Source organism: Macaca fascicularis, chromosome 13, assembly GCF_037993035.2.
Source record: "Macaca fascicularis isolate 582-1 chromosome 13, T2T-MFA8v1.1".
Taxonomy (NCBI): domain Eukaryota; kingdom Metazoa; phylum Chordata; class Mammalia; order Primates; family Cercopithecidae; genus Macaca; species Macaca fascicularis.
This window is the reverse complement of record NC_088387.1, coordinates 93578609-93596954: the sequence shown is the minus strand read 5'-3', so window position 1 is coordinate 93596954 and position 18346 is coordinate 93578609. Positions and strand designations below refer to the sequence as shown.

Sequence of the window (18346 nt, the reverse complement as noted above, 5' to 3'; positions counted from 1 at the left end):
TTCTCATTTCAATCCCGTTCTCCCTCCTTCCCCTCACCCTGCCCCTCTGAAACTTCTCACTAGCACTTTTTTTTTTTTTTATAACTGTTCAGTGTTTATACCTAGGAATTCAGCTCCCAGTGGGATTCCTATTATGGAGGTGGCCAAGTGGAAAGCCAACTGCTTAGAGGGCCTCCCAACCCCAGCCCCACTTCTCAGTCCACGCTGGGCTCTTCCTCCAGTCTCCTTTCCTGGACCCTAAGAACTCATCCCAGGGGCAGCTCAGGGCCTTTGCTTCTAGCTGCATCCTTTGCCCGCAGCTCCCTGGAAGGACTTCATTTGGCGGTGGGGGTGGGGTGGGGGGGGGGTGGTAATCTCCTCGGCATTGAATGGGCCACATCCACATTCTACTTCTCCAGGGACACAAGATTTCAAGGGGAAAATAGCCCTTCTCCCTTGTGTAAGCAGACTCCCCCACCCCACCCCCCCCCAAAAAAAATCCTCACTGTGGAGCACCTTATCCCAGCACCAACTGAAGGCTAGGGAGCCACACTTTGTTGTTTTTTTTTTTTTTAAGACGGTCTTGCTCTGTCACCCAGGCTGAGTGCAGTGACACGATCTCAGCTCACTGCAGCATCTGCCTCCCAGGTTCAAGCAATTCTCTTGCCTCAGCCTCCCAAGTAGCTGGGACTACAGGCACCTGCCACAAGGCCCAGCTAATTTTTGTAGTTTTAGTGGAGACGGGGTTTCACCATGTTGGCCAGGCTGGTCTTGAACTCCTGTCCTCTGGTGATCCACCTGCCTCAGCATCCCAAAGTGCTGGGATTACAGGCGTGAGCCACCGCACCTGGCCCACTTTGCTGCTTTGCTCTGTTACAATACAAAGAAGACAAAAGGCAGTTGGAGGGCGGGTGGGCTGGCCCAGTAGCAACATTTGCATGTGCCTCCCACCAAGGTCTAAACTCAAGATCTTCTATCCCCTCAGGACATCAACCTGGAGAAAGACTGGAAGCTGGTCACACTCTTCATTGGGGGCAACGACTTGTGTCATTACTGTGAGAATCCGGTAGGCCCCCGACCAACCCTGTGAGGACCCGAGAAGGAAGTTGCTGGCTTCTGGCAACATCCTTGCCCATCCACCCCTGGCCCTGCCCCAAGCTCCTTGCTCACGGGAGCCACATTTGCCTGCTGCCCCAGGCCCTCCCTGGTTTACGCATGCCGGGTGAGGCCCAGCCTTTTCTACTGCCTGAGTGGCCCCTGGAAGAGCAGGTGCATTGATTCCCTGATTCCGGAAGTAAGATCTAGGTGGATCTACTGCAGGCACTGCTGAGGCGGGGCCTCTGTTATCCACACACATATGACCTCTGGTACCAGACAGGGGACTAGCCATCCTCACCCCATCCCTGCCCTGTTTCATTTTGAGGAAAGGCAAAACAATGTTCTAGATGGGGTTGGATGGCCTATCATGAGTTAACCAAACCTCAGCAGTGGCCCTGGGAGCCCAAACCTGTTCCTGATGATTCCATGGGGAAATATGTCCAGACTCACAAACTTCTGGAAGTTGTAACTTCCAAAAGTTTTTATTTTGGAATACATCTTGTTCTAAGTTGGGGACATTCTGTATTTTATTTGGCCAGGAAAAGGCAGCTGCCCAGCCTCAGAGGTTGTGGTCGAATGTTTGACAGTCACAGATGGTGGTGGGGGGAAAAGGCATTTATCACTCCTTGTGGCTCACAGAGGCCGACTACCAGAGGCTTGATGAGAAGTGTCCTCCCGCACACAGGAGCTGGTTTTCCAAACCTCTTCCCCTTAGTTCTCTCCCTGAGAGGCAGAAGCAACCCTACCTCATGGGGATTTAAGTACTGCTGCATCCTGGCCCCGGGGGAGACCTGGACCCCAGAGCTGCCCGTGGACACTGGCGTAGGGAAATGCCCTCTACTAGCCCCAGAATGTGTGTTCTTCATGGGAACAGTCAGGTTTATACTCCTGAGGGCATAGTTCAGTTGAAAGGGTTAGGATGCCACCACCAGGATTAACTCAGACTACTCAGACTGTTTTAAAAAGAAGGAAAGGGGGAAGGGCAGAAACTCTGGGAGACATGAGGTCCCCTCTCCTTTATTTTAACTCTTCGGCGTGGACTGTCTATCTTCTTGTTCCTTTCCCCTCCTTCCCAACTCCCAGTACCCCTTCTGGTAGCTGTGGGCAGAAACTCAGCAAGCAGCACTTGTTCTGTGCCCATCAGTGTGCTGGAATTGAGTGCACGGTATCTCACCCGGCCTCAGCTCTTTGTCTCCAGGAAAAATAATGGGCTGCCTGAGCTATCCCCTCCTGCCTGAGTGGTGCTGCTTCATGGGTGCCTCAACTCCCACTTCCTGCAGACATGCGTTCTTCCATGAGTATAAGAGCTTCAAGTCACCACCCACACCCCCGCTGGTATCAGCCTGGGACACCTTCTAAGGAGCCCAGAGCCACATCTAAAAATATAGGACCATCTCCCTCTGCTATAAAGCAAAGCCCTAAGATTCAGCCTGCAAGGACTTACTGAGCACCTACTATGTACCTCGTATGCATCACCCAGGATGCTATGGGCACACCTCTAAATCAGCCTCCTATTGGGGAGATGGTTCACAGGAAGAGAACCTTACACTGAGTCACAGGGGATAGAAGTTAGGGGAACACAGGAGAGCAAAACATTCCAGGCAGTGGGACCAGCATGGACCAAAAAGCCCAAAGGAAAAAGAAAGTGTGGCTACCTAGGGCACGGCAAGTGGCTGGAGAAGGCTGAGGTCAGATGACACATGGGACTGCCAAGAGCCAAGGCCGAAAACTGGCAGGACTCAGCACTGGCAGAGCCCACTGTTGGGTCTGAGATTATGTGGAACAGGGTGGGGGGTTGGGATTGTTCATGGCATCTAGTAGGGGACAAGGGATGATTTCTTACAGAGACTCAGTAGCAACAAGGACTGGGCTTCCCAGGCTGACCAGGACCACCAAAGCCCCTCTGTACCCACTCAGTCATTAGCCCGGGCCCCAGAGCCCTCCTATGCTCTTACCATTCTCTCAAAGCAGGCACCAAAGGCTAAAGAGAGTTCCCTTTTTTCCTTACAGGAGGCCCACTTGGCCACGGAGTATGTTCAGCACATCCGACAGGCCCTGGACATCCTCTCTCAGGAGGTAGGAGAGGGGTTGCGTGTTCCTGGGTCCCACCAGCCACCTCCCTGGGCTGCATCTAGGCAGGTTGTGTTCACTGAGATGCTCACTGAGCAGAGACCCGCCATGAGTGGGCACCTGGATGGTAGGGAGGGAGGTGGCTGTCAAGCTCCTCTGCAGGGGAAATCTCACTTGGCCAGAGACAGGCTTGTGTGGCAGCAATGAGCTTGCCTCGGCACCAGTCGGCCCAGGTTTGCACCCAGCACCGTGGCTTCAGGCAAGTGACCGCTCTGTGTCTCAGCTTCTCGATCTATAAAGCGGGGCCACTCAAGAAGATTCAGTGAGATAGTACAAGTCACATCCATCCTCTGGGCCTGTTTCTTCATTGGTAAAATTGGGGGGTGGGAACTGGACTGCAGACGACCCCCAGGTTCCTCCCAGCAGTAGCCAGTGCCTTAACAAAGCCACCCTCCGCTCCCTGCAGCTGCCAAGGGCTTTCGTCAACGTGGTGGAGGTCATGGAGCTGGCCAGCCTGTACCAGGGCCAAGGCGGGAAATGTGCCATGCTGCCAGCTCAGTAAGTGGACAGGTCACCATCCCAAGGCAAGAGCACCTGGGGTGAGGAGGGCTTGCAGGCGCCAGAGATGGAGACCAGTTGAGGCAGAGCCAGGCAGGCCTGCCAGAGGGCAGACATGGCTCAGGGGCTTGGACAACATCAGGAAGTACCTCTACATTTGTGAATGCCTACTGTATGCAAGACGCTTCATTTCTCTGGACCCCCGTTTGCTTTTCTGTAGAAGGAGACAGACCAAATGATCCTTAAGGCTCCCTGACATTGTCAGTGATTGCCAGGTCAAACCTCGGCATGTTGCTCCCTGTTGAGCAGCAGCATGGGGCCATGAGCTTTCAAGGCTGCTACCTCCGGCCTCAACTGCTCTGCCATTTAGGAGCCTTGGAACCTTGAACAAACCACATAACCTCTACGAGCCTCTGTGCTCCTCATCTGTAAAGTGGGGGAGATGGCACCTTCCCTGCAAGGTAGATGTGAGGGCAAGAGGAAACAATTAAGATACCCGGCCTACCGAGAGCAGGGTCTTAGGAAATAGCTCTTATTCCATCCTTAATGGGACCTGTCCTTGACAGTTGGGCTTGGAGGGAAGGTGCTGATGGGCAGGACAGGAGCTCCTGTCGGGGGCTGGAAGTTGCCATGTTCTGAGGGCAGAGGGCCTCCCAAAGTTTGAGTGAGTATTGCTATGAGAGAGGAGGTTCTCCAGGGAGCTGAGGAATCCTATACCTGGGCTCAAATGGATTTGCTGCAAAGGTGACCAGCTGGTTCCCATTCTTGCAGGGAACAGCTCCTCCAGAGTCTGTCTGTATCATGTTCCATGTTGTCAGGACTGCTTCTAGCCGGTGGCCCTCCCCAGCTTTCCGCAGACTTCCCACACTGGAGCCCTGAGGGAGAGTCCTAAGCAGTTGCAGGAAGAGCTGAGAGGCCCCAGGAACATGAGGAGTGATTCCAAACCCAGGCACAGAGAGAGCCATTGTGGCTGGTTTCCTGAACTCCAGTCTCCTGCCCACCCAGTCCTGCTCTGGAGAAATCCCAGGCTGGTTTCCTAGAGCAGTTAAGGAGGAAGGGGAATAGGCGTCTGTCCACAAGAAGGTCCAGGCGCCAGGGGCCAGCTCTCCCACTTTCTCTATGAACAAGCATCCTCTGGACCTCAGGGCTCCTGAGTTAGCGTTCTGAACCTGGGTCTGAGTCTGTCAAAGGTGTACTGTGGGAATACTTGTGTGTCACCCCCTGCCCCAGGTAAGGCAGCACAGGCTGCAGGCCCCTGGGGTGGCAGCCTGCGCTGTGTGTCAGAGCCAGCCTCCCAGGAGGGCAGAGCCACGGTGCCCCAGGGAGCCTCAATACAAGACTCGCTGTCTCACAGGAACAACTGCACTTGCCTCAGACACTCTCAAAGCTCCCTGGAGAAGCAAGAACTGAAGAAAGTGAACTGGAACCTCCAAGTAAGCCCTGCAGCCCTTCTCATACTGACCCAGCGGGGGGCCCTGTACTCCCTGAGCAAGGACTCGGAAATCAAATGCTCAGCAGGATTTGGCCAAGAGCAAGCCACTCCCTAAAAGCAGATCACAGCCCCTGAAATACTTATCCCTGCAAACTGAACACCAAGGCCAGGGAAAGGAATGAGAGACCCTAAAGTGGAAGCTGAGAGAATCCTCTCCTCCTAGCAGGCAGGCAGCAAGAGACTCCCAGAGTAGACTCCTTGTGGTGGGGCCCATTTTCCCCATGCAGAACCATGTGTAATAATTACTACTCACTTCCTCCCCTCCCTTCATTCAAAACAAAAGGCTTAGGCCCGGCACAATGGCTCATGCTGGGTGTCCCAGCTACTCAGGAGGCTGAGGTAGGAGGACAGCTTGAGCCCAGGAGTTGGAAGCTGCCATTAGCTATGATCATGCCATTGTACTGCTGCCTAGGCAACAGAGTGAGACCCTATCTCGAAAAGAGAAAAAGGCTTAACCCTGCCCTACTTACCTCTACCTCAAATTCTCCTCGCCCTCTCTCTACCCCCTTCCATCTCCCCACCTCCACTCCTGCTTATGTCTCTGCCTCTATTATTCCCTCTCAGGCTCAGGTAGCATTTCCATTCTGCAAACTGACCTGCCTTCATTCACAAGGCAAGTCTGCTTCCCTCCTCTGAGGAGCTTCCCCTGCCTGAACTTCACCCGCAGACATCTCCCCATATCACATTCAGTCTGTACTTGATGGGCCCTGAAAGCCCCAAATGGTCCTCATGTTTTCACATCTTGTCTTATGTTCCCAGATGGATGAGAAACTCCTTGAAGATAAGTACATCTAGTCTGTTCCTTTTATGTTCCATGCTTGGGTACTTAAATCCAGCCACCATGAACTCTCCTCCCCCAAAGTTCGCGAGCATTTTGGGAGCTGGTGTTGAGATGCTCCCCATCTGACCTGCAGCCCCATTTTCTAATTGACCTCTTCATGTAGTGAGCAGAGGAGGCCTTTGGCCCAGGCAATCTGGTCAGTGGCTCAGACCCAGCCTTGCAGGCAGAGGCTTTGGAATGGGACTGGGTGGAGCTGTGCGGATAGGGAGCTTCTACCACCAGGAGCTGCTGGGTTCAACTCATCTTTGAGCCTGAGAACCAGGATAGGGCCTTGAAATGCAGGTGCCCATGAATGGGTGGAGAATAAAAGCATGCATGCATCCCACTAGAGTAGGGCCTTAAAGTCACTGTCGTTTAGGGTGAGTAGACTCCTGTCACAACCAATCCAAGACAGCAGGACTGAACCCTGTCTGTGCAGCCTTGCCAAGAGGGTTGAGTAGCTTCTCTCTCCATCCCCAGAATGGCATCTCCAGTTTCTCCTACTGGCACCAATACACACAGCGTGAGGACTTCACAGTTGTGGTCCAGCCTTTCTTCCAAAACACACTCATACCACTGAACGAGGTGAGCCGCGGGCATTTCAGGGAGGCTCGTGTATGGAGGCCTTATCACAGACAATGGATGTACTTCTTTAAGTGGGCATTTTTTTTCACCATCTCTCTCCAAGAGGGCTCCTGAGGGTGGCTTTTTCCACATTACCTCCTTTTTGTGGGGGCTGGGCTGTGATTGGAACTCAGATGTAGTTGGAAAGGAAGTCAATAGTGACTAAGCTCCCCAGGCCTGGCCCTGATATTTTCTGGATTGGGATAGAATGGAAAGCTTCCTAAAAATATTACTCTTTTCAACTATTAGGATAGGGGTGCTGCAAGAAAAGGGAGAGACTATGGGTGGGTCCAATTCATGTCTGTTTAAAAAGAAAATTCTGGCCGGGTGTAGTGGCTCATGCCTGTAATCTCAGCACTTTGGGAGGCCAAGGCAGGTGAATCACGACGTTAGGAGTTTGAGACCAGTCTGGCCAAAATGGTGAAACTCTGCCTCTACTAAAAATACAAAAAGTTAGCTGGGCATGGTGGTGGGCGCCTATAATCCCAGCTACTCAGGAGGCAGAGACGGAGGTTGCAGTGAGCTGAGATCATGCCACTGCACTCCAGCCCAGCTGACAGTGCGAAACTCCGTCTCAAAAAAAAATTCCAAATTCTGGGAGTTTTTCCAGCAGTATCTGAGCCAGTTGGCAGGAGAGTTGGAAGGATGAAAGGAGACATGCCCAGGGCACCTGCTGGGAGCGGGATTGGGGCTCAGGTAGCAGAGCCCTTTCCCAGGACGGTAACCTCCTTGCCTTTTGGTTGCAGAGAGGGGACACTGACCTCACCTTCTTCTCCGAGGACTGTTTTCACTTCTCAGACCGTGGGCATGCCGAGATGGCCATTGCACTCTGGAACAACATGGTGAGCAGCCGAGGGCCTGGTGGGCCTTGTCAAGGGGAAATCCAAGGATATTGACTCTCTGTCTCACAATGGCAAACCTACTGGAGACATGGCTCCTTTCTCCCCAAAGCCCAAAATGGCAGCACACCTTTTTGGTCCTGATAGATTAATTCCAAAGGGAAAATACCCTATATTTATCCAACACTCTTTGAAAGTTACACACACACACACACACACACACACACACACACCTTTATTCTTTGCACCTTCAGCAATGCCCAGATACTGTGAGGGGATCCCTTTGTAATCAAATAGGTTGGCTGGATGAAAATACCGACTTCCACCTCTGACTGTGTGACTTTGGGCAAACGATCTCTCTGGCCACCTGTATCAACATCTATAAAACTGAAAACAAGACAGGTCTCAGAAAACGCACTGAGATCATGTGTACATAGCACCCAGCACAATAGCTGACACTCGGCAAATGTCAGCACCATCAGCCTTCCAAGGACTCTGGGCTCAACTCATACCCAACTCATTTCTTTAAACATCGCAAAGTGGAGATCCACACAGCCTGTTTTCCCAGGCTGATACCTATTCCAGTCCTTTCTGATGGGGAGAAGGTACCTTATGAAATGAACATACAGACCAGGGGTCTCTCAGGGACACCTGGCTGGTGCTTCCACTCTTCCCTCTGTGGCTGGCCACCAACAACTGAATGGTGTCTGCACAGCACTTGGCCTGTCACCCCCAACAACTGAATCCTCTCGCACAGAGCAAATGAAATGCCTTCCCAACCCAATGGTTTCTTTTAATCCAGGCTCAGTGGGTAACACAATCCCCACCCCAACCTGTATGTTCCTTCCTTTGTCCTATGACAACTAAACAAGCTACATTCCAGCTCCTTTTATCACAGTTTCAGGCCCAGAGTGTCTCTGCCAACCACTGCTGTGCAAACATTCCCACCCCTGTCAGCTCATCCAGTGTGTCCAGCATCTCACTCGGCTGACTCACAATACTGACTTTCTCCTTAGCTACGCCATCTCTTCCTCTCTAGCAACCTCTTTTAAGAACAGCATGTAAACTGGCTTTATCTTTGGCCTAGTTAATGACACACTCAGCTTATGTTGACTTCCATTGTCCTGGGGTTTTCGTTCCGTGGACATCACATATCTGCCCACTCCAAAAACCTCTGTTGTACTCTTCCAGCCCAAGACTCTGGATTGCAACCAAAATATCTGTGAGTTTGCCCCACAATTTTTAAATCAGTTGATATGGTATAATTCCTGTTTCTTTTGTGGACTTTGTTTTGAAGGCTAGTTGTCCTTCAGTGGCTGAATCATGTGACTTTATTCCTTTGTAAAAATCCTCCCAAAGAAAGGGTACCTATTCCCTGTTCCTTTTCCCCTGAGACCTCAAGGGAATCCACAGATTCCAAGAAGAGCCAAAGAGAGCTAAGCCCTTGGCCCTTCCTTCCCAGTTTTTTCATCAAGGTATGGCCTTCCTACCCAGGTGGAACTCCAAGTCTGCTTAAAGCTGGGACCCTTCAGGAATCTCCTGGGGCTGGACAGCCATAGTGATGGCTGGAACATGAAAAAGAGTCCATTGGTTTCTCTTCATGTGAATTAACAAAGTAGATCTGGCCAGGCACAGTGGCTCATGCCTGTAATCCCAGCAGTTTGGGAGGCTGAGGCAGGTGGATCACTTGAGCCCAGGAATTAGACACCAACCTGGGCAACACAGGGGAGATCCTATCTCTACCAAAAAAAAAAAAAAAAAAATCAAAATATTAGCCAGGTATGGTGGCACATGCCTGTAGTCCCAGCTGCTCAGAAGGCTGAGGTGAGAAGATCACTTGAGCATGGGAGGTCAAGGCTGCAGTGAGCCGAGATGGCACCACTGCACTCCAGCCTGGGGGACAGAGTGAGACCCTATCTCAGAAAACAAATAGAAAAGAAAAAAATATATATATGTAACTCTGGCCTTCTCTTCCAAAGTGGTTCAGTAGCTCTTCTCATTCACCCAGGTAAGAGGCCTTTATTTCATAAAGATAAGTGGGAGGAGTTTAGATATGAACACAAAACGTAAACACTGCACTGGAGCTATTGTGGAAACAAGACTGTCCATGGTTCCCCAGACATTATTATCTCAGCCGTAGCCCAAACTTCAAAATAACAAAAACAAAACTAAAGCCATCCAGGGGTTTCTTATCCTAGGCTCTATAATTTGGGGAAATAATTATACAGTCTAATGTTTTCATCCAAAGCCAATCTCAGACATAAAGCTATAGCATCATGCCAACTTTTCAGATCGGCTTCTGGCTGGAATTTCACCCCTAGAGTAACAGAAAATAAATAACAGACCATTAGAGCTGTAACAGACTGAGAGGTCATCTAGCCAGAACATTCTGTAACTAAAGTATAGAGACACGAAGCAGTTTGCCCAACGTAACACAGACTGTTCATGGCACAAGGGGGAATGAGAGTCCAGGTTTTCCTAGTCCTTTCCTGGCGACCTGGCCACACCACCACCCTCCCCGCTGCTCCCAACCTGCTAAGCACATATATACCCGGTGAATTCATGTCTCACAATTAGAGTCCTATGACATAGTGTCTGCAGGCTTTGGCTGATGTTCCCAGGATTCCCTACTGGGAAACAAAAAGCACTTTAAACTATTTCACCTCCCGCCTCTCCTTTCACGTCCTTCTCCAGACCTTTGCAAAGGCAAAGCCAGAAGCACCAGCAGCACCAGGGGCTGTTTTCCTCTTCCTCTGCCTTCTTTTGTCTTATCAAGAGTTTCTCTTTCCCGAGGCCTAGTCCTCTACTGCTGCCTGCTCCCTCTTCTGCGGAAATCCTGCTCTCAGCCAGTGTTTGAATCTCCCCAGGTGCTGGGTGACAGCTCCAGCCTCCTGACTGACATCCCTGTCTTCAGAGTTACAGCCCTTAGAATAGCAACTCTCAGCTCCAGCTGCATATTAGAATCAGTCAGGGACATGTATGTATGTATGTATGAATGAATGAATGACAGAGTCTCACTCTGTTGCCCAGGTTGGAGAGCAATGGCGCGATCTCAGCTCACTGCAACCTCTGTCTCCTGGATTCAAGCGATTCTCCTGCCTCAGTCTCCCAAGTAGCTGGGATTACAGGTGCATGCCACTAGGCCCAGCTAATTTTTGTATTTTTAATAGAGATAAGGTTTTGCCATGTTGGCCAGGCCAGGCTGGTCTTGAACTCCTGCCTTCAGGAGATCCACCCGCCTCGGCCTTCCAAAGTGCTGGGATTACAGGTGTGAGTCACTGCGCCCAGTCATCCAGGGACTTTTAAAAACAATCAGTGCCTATAGCCACTTTGGAAAACTCTTTGGTCTATTTAATAACGCTGAACACATGTATTTCCTGTGATCCAACGGTTTTAATCCTAGGTATATCTCCAAAAGAAAGGTATATGTGTGTCCACCAAAAGATACACACAAGAATATTCACAGCAGCACTATTTATAAACAGCTCCAAACTAGAAACTGCCCAAATGTCCACTAACAGTAGGATGGATGAATAAACTGTGGCACATTCATACTGAGGAATACCATACAGGTCTGACCGCATCTGTGACTTTAAAAAAAAAAAAAAAATCAAGCAGGGCGATGTGACACAGAGTGATGGCTGGGAAGAGGGAGGCCTCACTGAAGAAGTGACAGTTGAGCAAACTTAAACAACATACAATAATATCTATAAAGTTCGAAAGCAAGAAGCTTGGCATATGGGGTTAGAAGTCAGCATGATGGTGTAGAGACTCACTGGGGGATGAATGGTCCAGAAAGAAAGCGGAAAGGAGCTTCTGAGGACTCTAATAGTCTATTGCCTGAGTGGATGCTGGTATGTTCATTTTATCAAAACTTACACCTGTTGCTCACTTACGATTTGTACTAGTTTCTATGTGTATGTTAGCTTCAATTAAAAGTTTATTTGAGGCCAGGTGCAGTAGCTCACACCTGTAATCCCAGCACTTTGGGAGGCCGAGGCAGGCTGATCACCTGAGGTCAGGAGTTTGAGACCAACCTAGCCAACACAGTGAAACCCCATCTCTACTAAAAATACAAAATTAGCCAAGCGTGGTGGCACATGCCTATAATTCCAGCTACTTGGGAGGCTAAGACAGGAAAATCACTTGAACCTAGGAGGCAGGGGTTGCAGTGAGCCAAGATCACATCATTGCACTCCATCCTGAGTGACAAGAGTAAAAGTCTTCCTCAAATTAAAAAAAAAAAAAAAGTTTACTTGAAAAACAGTATCAGTGTCTGACCGGGCTTATCCCCAGAGATTCTGACTTAATTGGTCTGGAGTGCGAGCTGGATTCAGTAGTTTGTGAAAGCTCCTGAGATTATTTTAATGTGCAGGGTTTATGAACCACTGCCTTAGATCTGGTCCCTCCAGAGAAATCAAGTAATCTGTATAAAAAAAAACCTGACCCAGTCACTTCCGTGCTTTCAAACTTCCAAAGCCTCCCACCTCTGAAGGAGGCAGTCCAGGCCCCATTCCACAGCACACTAGGCCTCTGGGACTTGGCCTGATTCACCTGATTAACCTCTCTGGCTACCATTTCCACCAGCATCTGCCTCACATGTTGCAGTCTAGTGACTCCAGCAGCGTCCTGCACCACCCGTGGTGGTCCACACCTCTGCTCACTCTTGCTCTCCTCCTTCTCCTGGATTGCCCTTCCCCACTCCACCACTCAACTCAGGTGCCACCTCCTGCAGGAAGCCACCTCTGAATCTCCAGGACAGGCCAGTGGCCCACCTAGGTCCATTACACCCTGCCCAGTCCTGTCATTTGCTACGTGGTTGGTAGCCACAGTGCCTGGCTTAGGAAAGGTTGGTTCTAAGAAAAACAATTTCATTCCCTGTGACCAGCTCCAAGCCTTCCCCTGCCAAGCTTCTCCACTCAGATCTCTGTGACTTCAATTAATTCATCTATCCATCCATCCAACAAGAATTTACTGAGCACCGCTGTGTGCTAGGTACTGCTCCAGGTACTGAGGACTCAGCAGTGAAAAAAGATGACTCCTGCTGTCATGGGACATACAGGATAGTAGGGAAAAGACAGATAATCAACAAGGTCATTTCTGACCACATCTGTGGCTTAAGAAAAACTCAAGCAGGGCGATGTGACACAGAGTAATGGTAGGGGAGAGGGAGGCCTCCCTGAAGAAGTGACGTTGGATTGAGAAGTGCACGTCAAGAGGTTGCCAGGCAGAGGAAATAGGACCCATGTGGGCCTAGAGTCAAGAATGAGCTTGAAGTGTCTGAGGAACTTAAAGGCCAGTGTGACCAGAGGGAAGTGAACAAGGTCAAAGAGTTGGGCAGGGGCCAGGTCCCTGGATGCTTCTAAGCAGGAAGGGGATATGCTCTGGCTTACCCCCGGATCTGTGTACCCCTGGACTGGAAGAAAGCAAGGGTGGATCTGGAAAGACCACTAGGAGGCCGCTGGTGATGGGTGAGAGAGGAAGGGGGCTGAGACTAGGGTCAGGGCAGAGGAGGAGAGAAGCGGTGAGGTTTAGGATGTGTCGTGGGCTGGCGGATGGATGATGGGGAAGAGGAACAAGGATGACTTTTTGGTTTGGGGTTAAGAAACTGGGTGGATGGTTGAGCAGGTAGAGAAAAATCAGCTTGGGAGGAAACAAACCAAGACTTCTGTTTTGGACATGGTGTGAACTGCTTTCCGGACATCCACATAGAGGTATCGGGATACAGAAGTCTAGAGCTCACAGAGGAAGTCAAGGCTGGAGATGATAGAAAAAAAAAAGTGGGGTTATTAGCATAGAGGGCCAACATGGTGAAACCGTGTCTCTACTGAAAGTACAAAAATTAGCCAGGCGTGGTCACGTGCACCTGTAATCCCAGCTATTTAGGGAGGTTGAAGCCGGAGAATCGCTTGAACCCAGAGGCGGAGGTTGCAGTAAGCTGAGATTGTGCCATTGCACTCCAGCCTGGGTAAGACTCCATCTACAAAAAAAAAAAAGAAAAAAAAAAAAAAGCAACCACTACAGGATCAACTGAGAGCTCCTAGAGAAAGAATAGGTAGAAAAGAGTATAAGGCCAACTACCTAGCCCTGGGCATTCATTCCAGCTTTCAACTCCAGTGAGAGAGGAGGAGGAGAGTGTGGAGTTAGAAAGGAAATGAGAAACAATGCTGTGTCCAGAGAGCCAAGAGAAGTCAGTGTTGAGAGAGAGAGAGAGAAAGAGAGAGAGAGCGCTGTCAACTTTGATGAATGCTCCTGAGAAGCCAAGCAAGATGAACACATACACACAGCAAAAACACCTTTGGCTCTACCTATATGGAGATCGTTGGTGGCCAGGGCCAGAGCTTCCATCCAGCGATGGAGACTGCAGACTGGCTGGAGTGAGCAGCAGAGAGAACGCGAGATTAGGAAGTGCTGCCAGCACCTATAGAAAGCTCTTTCAGGAAGTTATGAGAAATAACAGCCAAGGTCACTGGAGGGGATGTGGATCAAAGAGAGAGCAGGGGAAGGAGGGGAGATGTCAGAGCAGGTTGTGTACTATTGAGAAGGAACCAGTAGAAAGGGAGAAACTGACACATTCATCAGACCCTTGAAATCATGATCATCTTCTGTGTGAATTAGTTCCTGGGTTCCTGGAACAGCATTGGGAATCAGCCACCCTGATCTTTAGCATTTATTCTGTCACTGTTACGATAGGCTTGAGTTTACGATAGGCTTGCGTGTCCTCAGCTCTTAAGAAAGTGGAAATAATACTACCTTATGTATGTAAGCCACCCCGATCACACGTGCTTTCATGCCATTTTCTCATTTGATGCTCACAACAAACCAAGGTGTCAGGACAGGATGTCATGCCTGTCCCTAACCTCAGAGAAGTAGCCTTCCCAGCACTGCACAGCCCGTTACCAGCAGAGCCTGGATCCCAGCCCATTGTGCTCAGTCTAGTCACCCTGGCATCTCTCCCAGGAACAGAACTGCCCTCCCTCCTCCAATTGTGTCACTAAGGAACGGCGTAAAAGACTTTCAGACAACAGAAAGTGAGATCATGGGCCAGGTGTGGTCATGAGCTCAGATCGTGAACTTTCACCTCCCTCCTTGGCAATACCCTGTGGTCAGGAGCAGGCAGAATACACACAGAGTGGAGGCTAGATGTTCCAGACAGACTCTGAATAGGTGACAGTGCTAGGGGCTCATTCTTCTCAGTGCTGGCCACATGTTGGGCCTGGCTACTGGCTAAAAGATGCTGGGGAGGGGGATACAGCAGCTCCTAGCTCATCCTCAGAGGGTCCTGGGATCAAAAGTATTTACACCCAGGAATATTTCAAATAAATCTTTTCATCTATGTGGAAAACATACAAAGTGGCTCAAGTGAGAAACTCCGGTTTCCTAAGGTTGACAAGTCAAGTGTAGTAATGATGTCATTGTAACCAATATGTTTCCAAAGTTTCCTGAAATTGACTAGCCCCACGCACTTCGAGAAGTTGGTAAGTAGGATTGTCATCATTTTACAAAGTTGAGAACACGGTGTCTTACAATCACGGCCACTCACAAAGGAAGCCAGAGATGGCCCCAACCCTTCCAAAGACTCCCTGTGGACTCAGGACCAGTGGCCTCTCCTGGGCCTCGCTGTACCTGGCAAATCCAGGGGCACAGACTCAGGGTCCTGCCCTGCCGACAGAGGCTGCCTGGTCCCTCTGTGCTTCATACGTCAGCTCCCGCTCAGCCCCAGGCTAGTGGGTCCCTGCTGTAGGCCCAAAACCAGCCACTTTGCTGTTTTCTACCCACCCCCACCCCCTTCCCAAGGGAGGGGCTCTGGTGTGAGACACCCCCTCAGAGAGGAAAGTGTCTCCCAGCTTTGGAGAGAATCAAGCTGTCCTTTCTGTCTCTCCAGCTGGAACCAGTGGGCCGCAAGACTACCTCCAACAACTTCACCCACAGCCGAGCCAAACTCAAGTGCCCCTCTCCTGTGAGTAAACATCCCTCCTGCCCCAGGTGGAACAGAGGTGCCTGGGGTGGGGGTTGTCCTGTCCCCTAGAAGCACAAAGGAGTCCCCTGGGAGGCTCCCTCAAATGCAGCTTCACTCACTGCCATCTTCTCAAATCCCACCTGTCCCCACTGCCATGGAAACTTCTCAGGGTGTGGGCAGCCATGGAGTGAGGGGAGAGGACATTCAACAGCTCCAGCCGAAGTGAGGACAGTCAGGGAGGCAGATGAGCACTGGCGGGTGTCTGGGGTCACCCATTCCTTCTGAAAGCTCTGACGCATCCTCAGTCTTAAAAGTGCATCAAGGCCAGGCATGGTGGCTCATGCCTGTGATCCCAGCACTTTGGGAGACCGAGGTGGGCAGATCACCTGAGGTCTGGGGTACAAGACCAGCCTCGCCAATATAGTTAAACCCCGTCTCTACTAAAAATACAAAAGTTAGCCGGGCATGGTGGCAGACGCCTGTAGTCCCAGCTACTCGAGAAGCTGAGGCAGGAGAATCACTTGAACCCAGGAGGCCGAGTTTGCAGTGAGCTGAGATCATGCCACTGCACTCCAGACTAACTGATTCAAAAATAAAAGTGCAGCAAGCAGCTCTCCCGTGCCAGGCAGTATACTAGGATCTGGGGATCGGCAGGCAAAGATAAAAAAGACTCAGTGTCTGTTCCTGGAGCCCGCAATGGTCTTCCTCCCTCACCACACCCACCGCCCTCGCCTGGCCCACCTTCGAAGCCTGTGACTTGTCTCCCCAACTCTCCTCTCCCTCTTGTTCATCCACCCTACACTTGCTGCCAGACACAGATAGACCTTCCTGGAAATAACTTGCCCCATCAAGGCTGCTTGAAATCCTTGCCTGATCCCTACTGCCCATTGACCAGAGTCCAGAGGGAGGGTCACCTCCCTCCATTATACACATGCTACACTCCTGGCCAGTGGATCCATCCCCCAAGGATGGGAGTGCCCATGTCCAGGACTTTCCTTCTGCCATCTGCTCCTGGTGGTTCATCCTCCATCTGCCTATGAGAACATCTGCCTCCCTCCAGGCCCAGATGTTGCCTTCACTAAGCTACAGTTTCACCTCTTACCTACCATTTCTGTCTCCAGACACTCAACCGTATGGGTCTCCTTTTCTATTTGTACCTCTCATAAGACACTGACCCAGTCTCGTTTATGATGTGATTGTTTCTGCACATCTCACCTTCCTCCTGGGCCGCAAGAAAAGATATCACATCTTAACCCTCATCACAGCTTCCAGCATGGGGGCTCCACACAGCAGGCACCCAATTCACATTCAGTGAGAGAAAGGAGAATGGAGAGGGGTGTAGGAAGGCAGGAATGCACACTGTCTGCCCACATGCCTCCCTCCCGGCCCTTCTGATTTGGGAATCTTTCATCTACTACAAAACCAACTGTCCTTCCGTGCTGCCCTTCCCTGATTTCTGGGTATGCTGGGATGGGAGAATGGGGACAGTTGTGACCAAGAAGAAGTAGAGGCAGGAGTTCTACAGGCTCCCCAAGGCTCTCTGCCACTGGTCACCTATCAGGCTCTCTGCCACTGGTCACCTATCAGTTCTCAATCTTTCAAAATCAGGTTTGACAGCAAAGAAAATGCTGGTGAGAAACCAAAAGAAGGTTCTAACTGTGTGTTGACCTCTTTAGAGGCCCATCCTGCTAAAGAGGGTTTGGGCACAGCGTAAATGAGGGAGCTTTACAAAAGGGAAGTGCTGTGAAAACGTGCAGGGTTATCACAGCATCTCAGGGATGGGGACTAGGCAAGTCTTGGCTTGGTGATGGATGGTTCACCGAGGTCCTTTCCGCTGCCACCCCCTCCACAGGAGAGCCCTTACCTCTACACCCTGCGGAATAGCCAGCTGCTCCCAGACCAGGCTGAAGAAGCCCCCAATGTGCTCTACTGGGCTGTGCCAGTGGCGGCGGGAGTCGGCCTTGTGGTCGGCGTCATCGGGACAGTGGTCTGGAGGTGCAGATGAGGTGGCCGGAGGGAAGATCCTCCAGTGAGCCTGCGCACTGTGGCCCTCTAGGCCCAGGGGTGGGTCCTCCCTAGCCACTCTCCTCACTGCCCTCCGCCCCAGCCACTCCCAGCCACCAGGACATGCTTCGACACCTGGTGCCATAGGAAGCCCCAGGGGATAGTCACAACTTCTCGGGGCCTGGGCTTCTTCCAGGCCTATGCTCCTGGAAGGGGTATATTTAAATAAAGTTCAAAGCTGTTTTATTCCTGGGTTTGCCTGTGTGAAGCACTTGCCTTTCATCTCTTGTGCAGCCCAGGTGTGAGAACTGCCGCCTTTCGTGGCCTGCCTCCGGCGGGGCTGCCCAAGCCACGGCCAGTCAGAGCCCAAACTGCCTGCCACCACGAGCATATATCCTCAAATCACCAAACTCACTATTTCAAAGGCAGAAAAAACACTGGTCACCAGGTGGTGGCTGGAATTTTGGAGCTGGCTGGCCACCATTCAGTCCAATCCAACACATACTTATTAAGCAACTGTTTTGTGTCCAGGACAATGCAGAGCACTGAGGTGCCTCCTAGGCTGTGCATGTCACAGCCTGGCCGAGAAGTCAAACTCCTTCAGTAACCAAGAAGCCATGCAATGATGTGTAACTACTAGGGCATCAGTAGGTACATGTGTCTCTTTGTTTTAAAGAATAGAAAGGGTTCTTCGGGGACAGTTTCTTGGGAGAGCGCAACTTTCACATGTCATTTTGAGAAAAAGGAAAAAAAAATGATTGAGACACAAATACCTCCTATATCCTCAACCTGATTTTCTCAAGGTGCTAAATTTAGGAAAAAAAATCCTATTTCTATATGACCAGGTTTCTGAGAGAAAGCTAGAGAGAGTCTGAAAATATAGGCTGCATTCACTGAGCCCC

The 18346-nt window shown here is 50.7% G+C and overlaps 1 protein-coding gene across 3 annotated transcripts in view; it reads left to right on the top strand.

Annotated features, from left to right (window-relative positions):
• LOC102133956 (phospholipase B1, membrane-associated) overlaps positions 1-17700 on the top strand; it is a 107057-nt gene extending 89357 nt beyond the window's left edge. For 2 of the 3 annotated variants that reach the window (XM_045369569.3, XM_074012074.1), the window contains 8 exons: positions 965-1045; positions 3088-3153; positions 3614-3705; positions 5060-5138; positions 6498-6602; positions 7388-7483; positions 15366-15440; positions 17293-17700. In XM_045369569.3, the coding sequence (XP_045225504.2) occupies positions 965-1045; positions 3088-3153; positions 3614-3705; positions 5060-5138; positions 6498-6602; positions 7388-7483; positions 15366-15440; positions 17293-17445 (747 nt within the window). In that variant the 3' untranslated portion in view covers positions 17446-17700. Of the gene's footprint in view, positions 1-964; positions 1046-3087; positions 3154-3613; positions 3706-5059; positions 5139-5761; positions 6603-7387; positions 7484-15365; positions 15441-17292 lie in introns of all 3 variants that reach the window. The other variant, XR_012422524.1, reaches the window with a different exon arrangement.
• Positions 17701-18346: the final 646 nt, after the last annotated feature.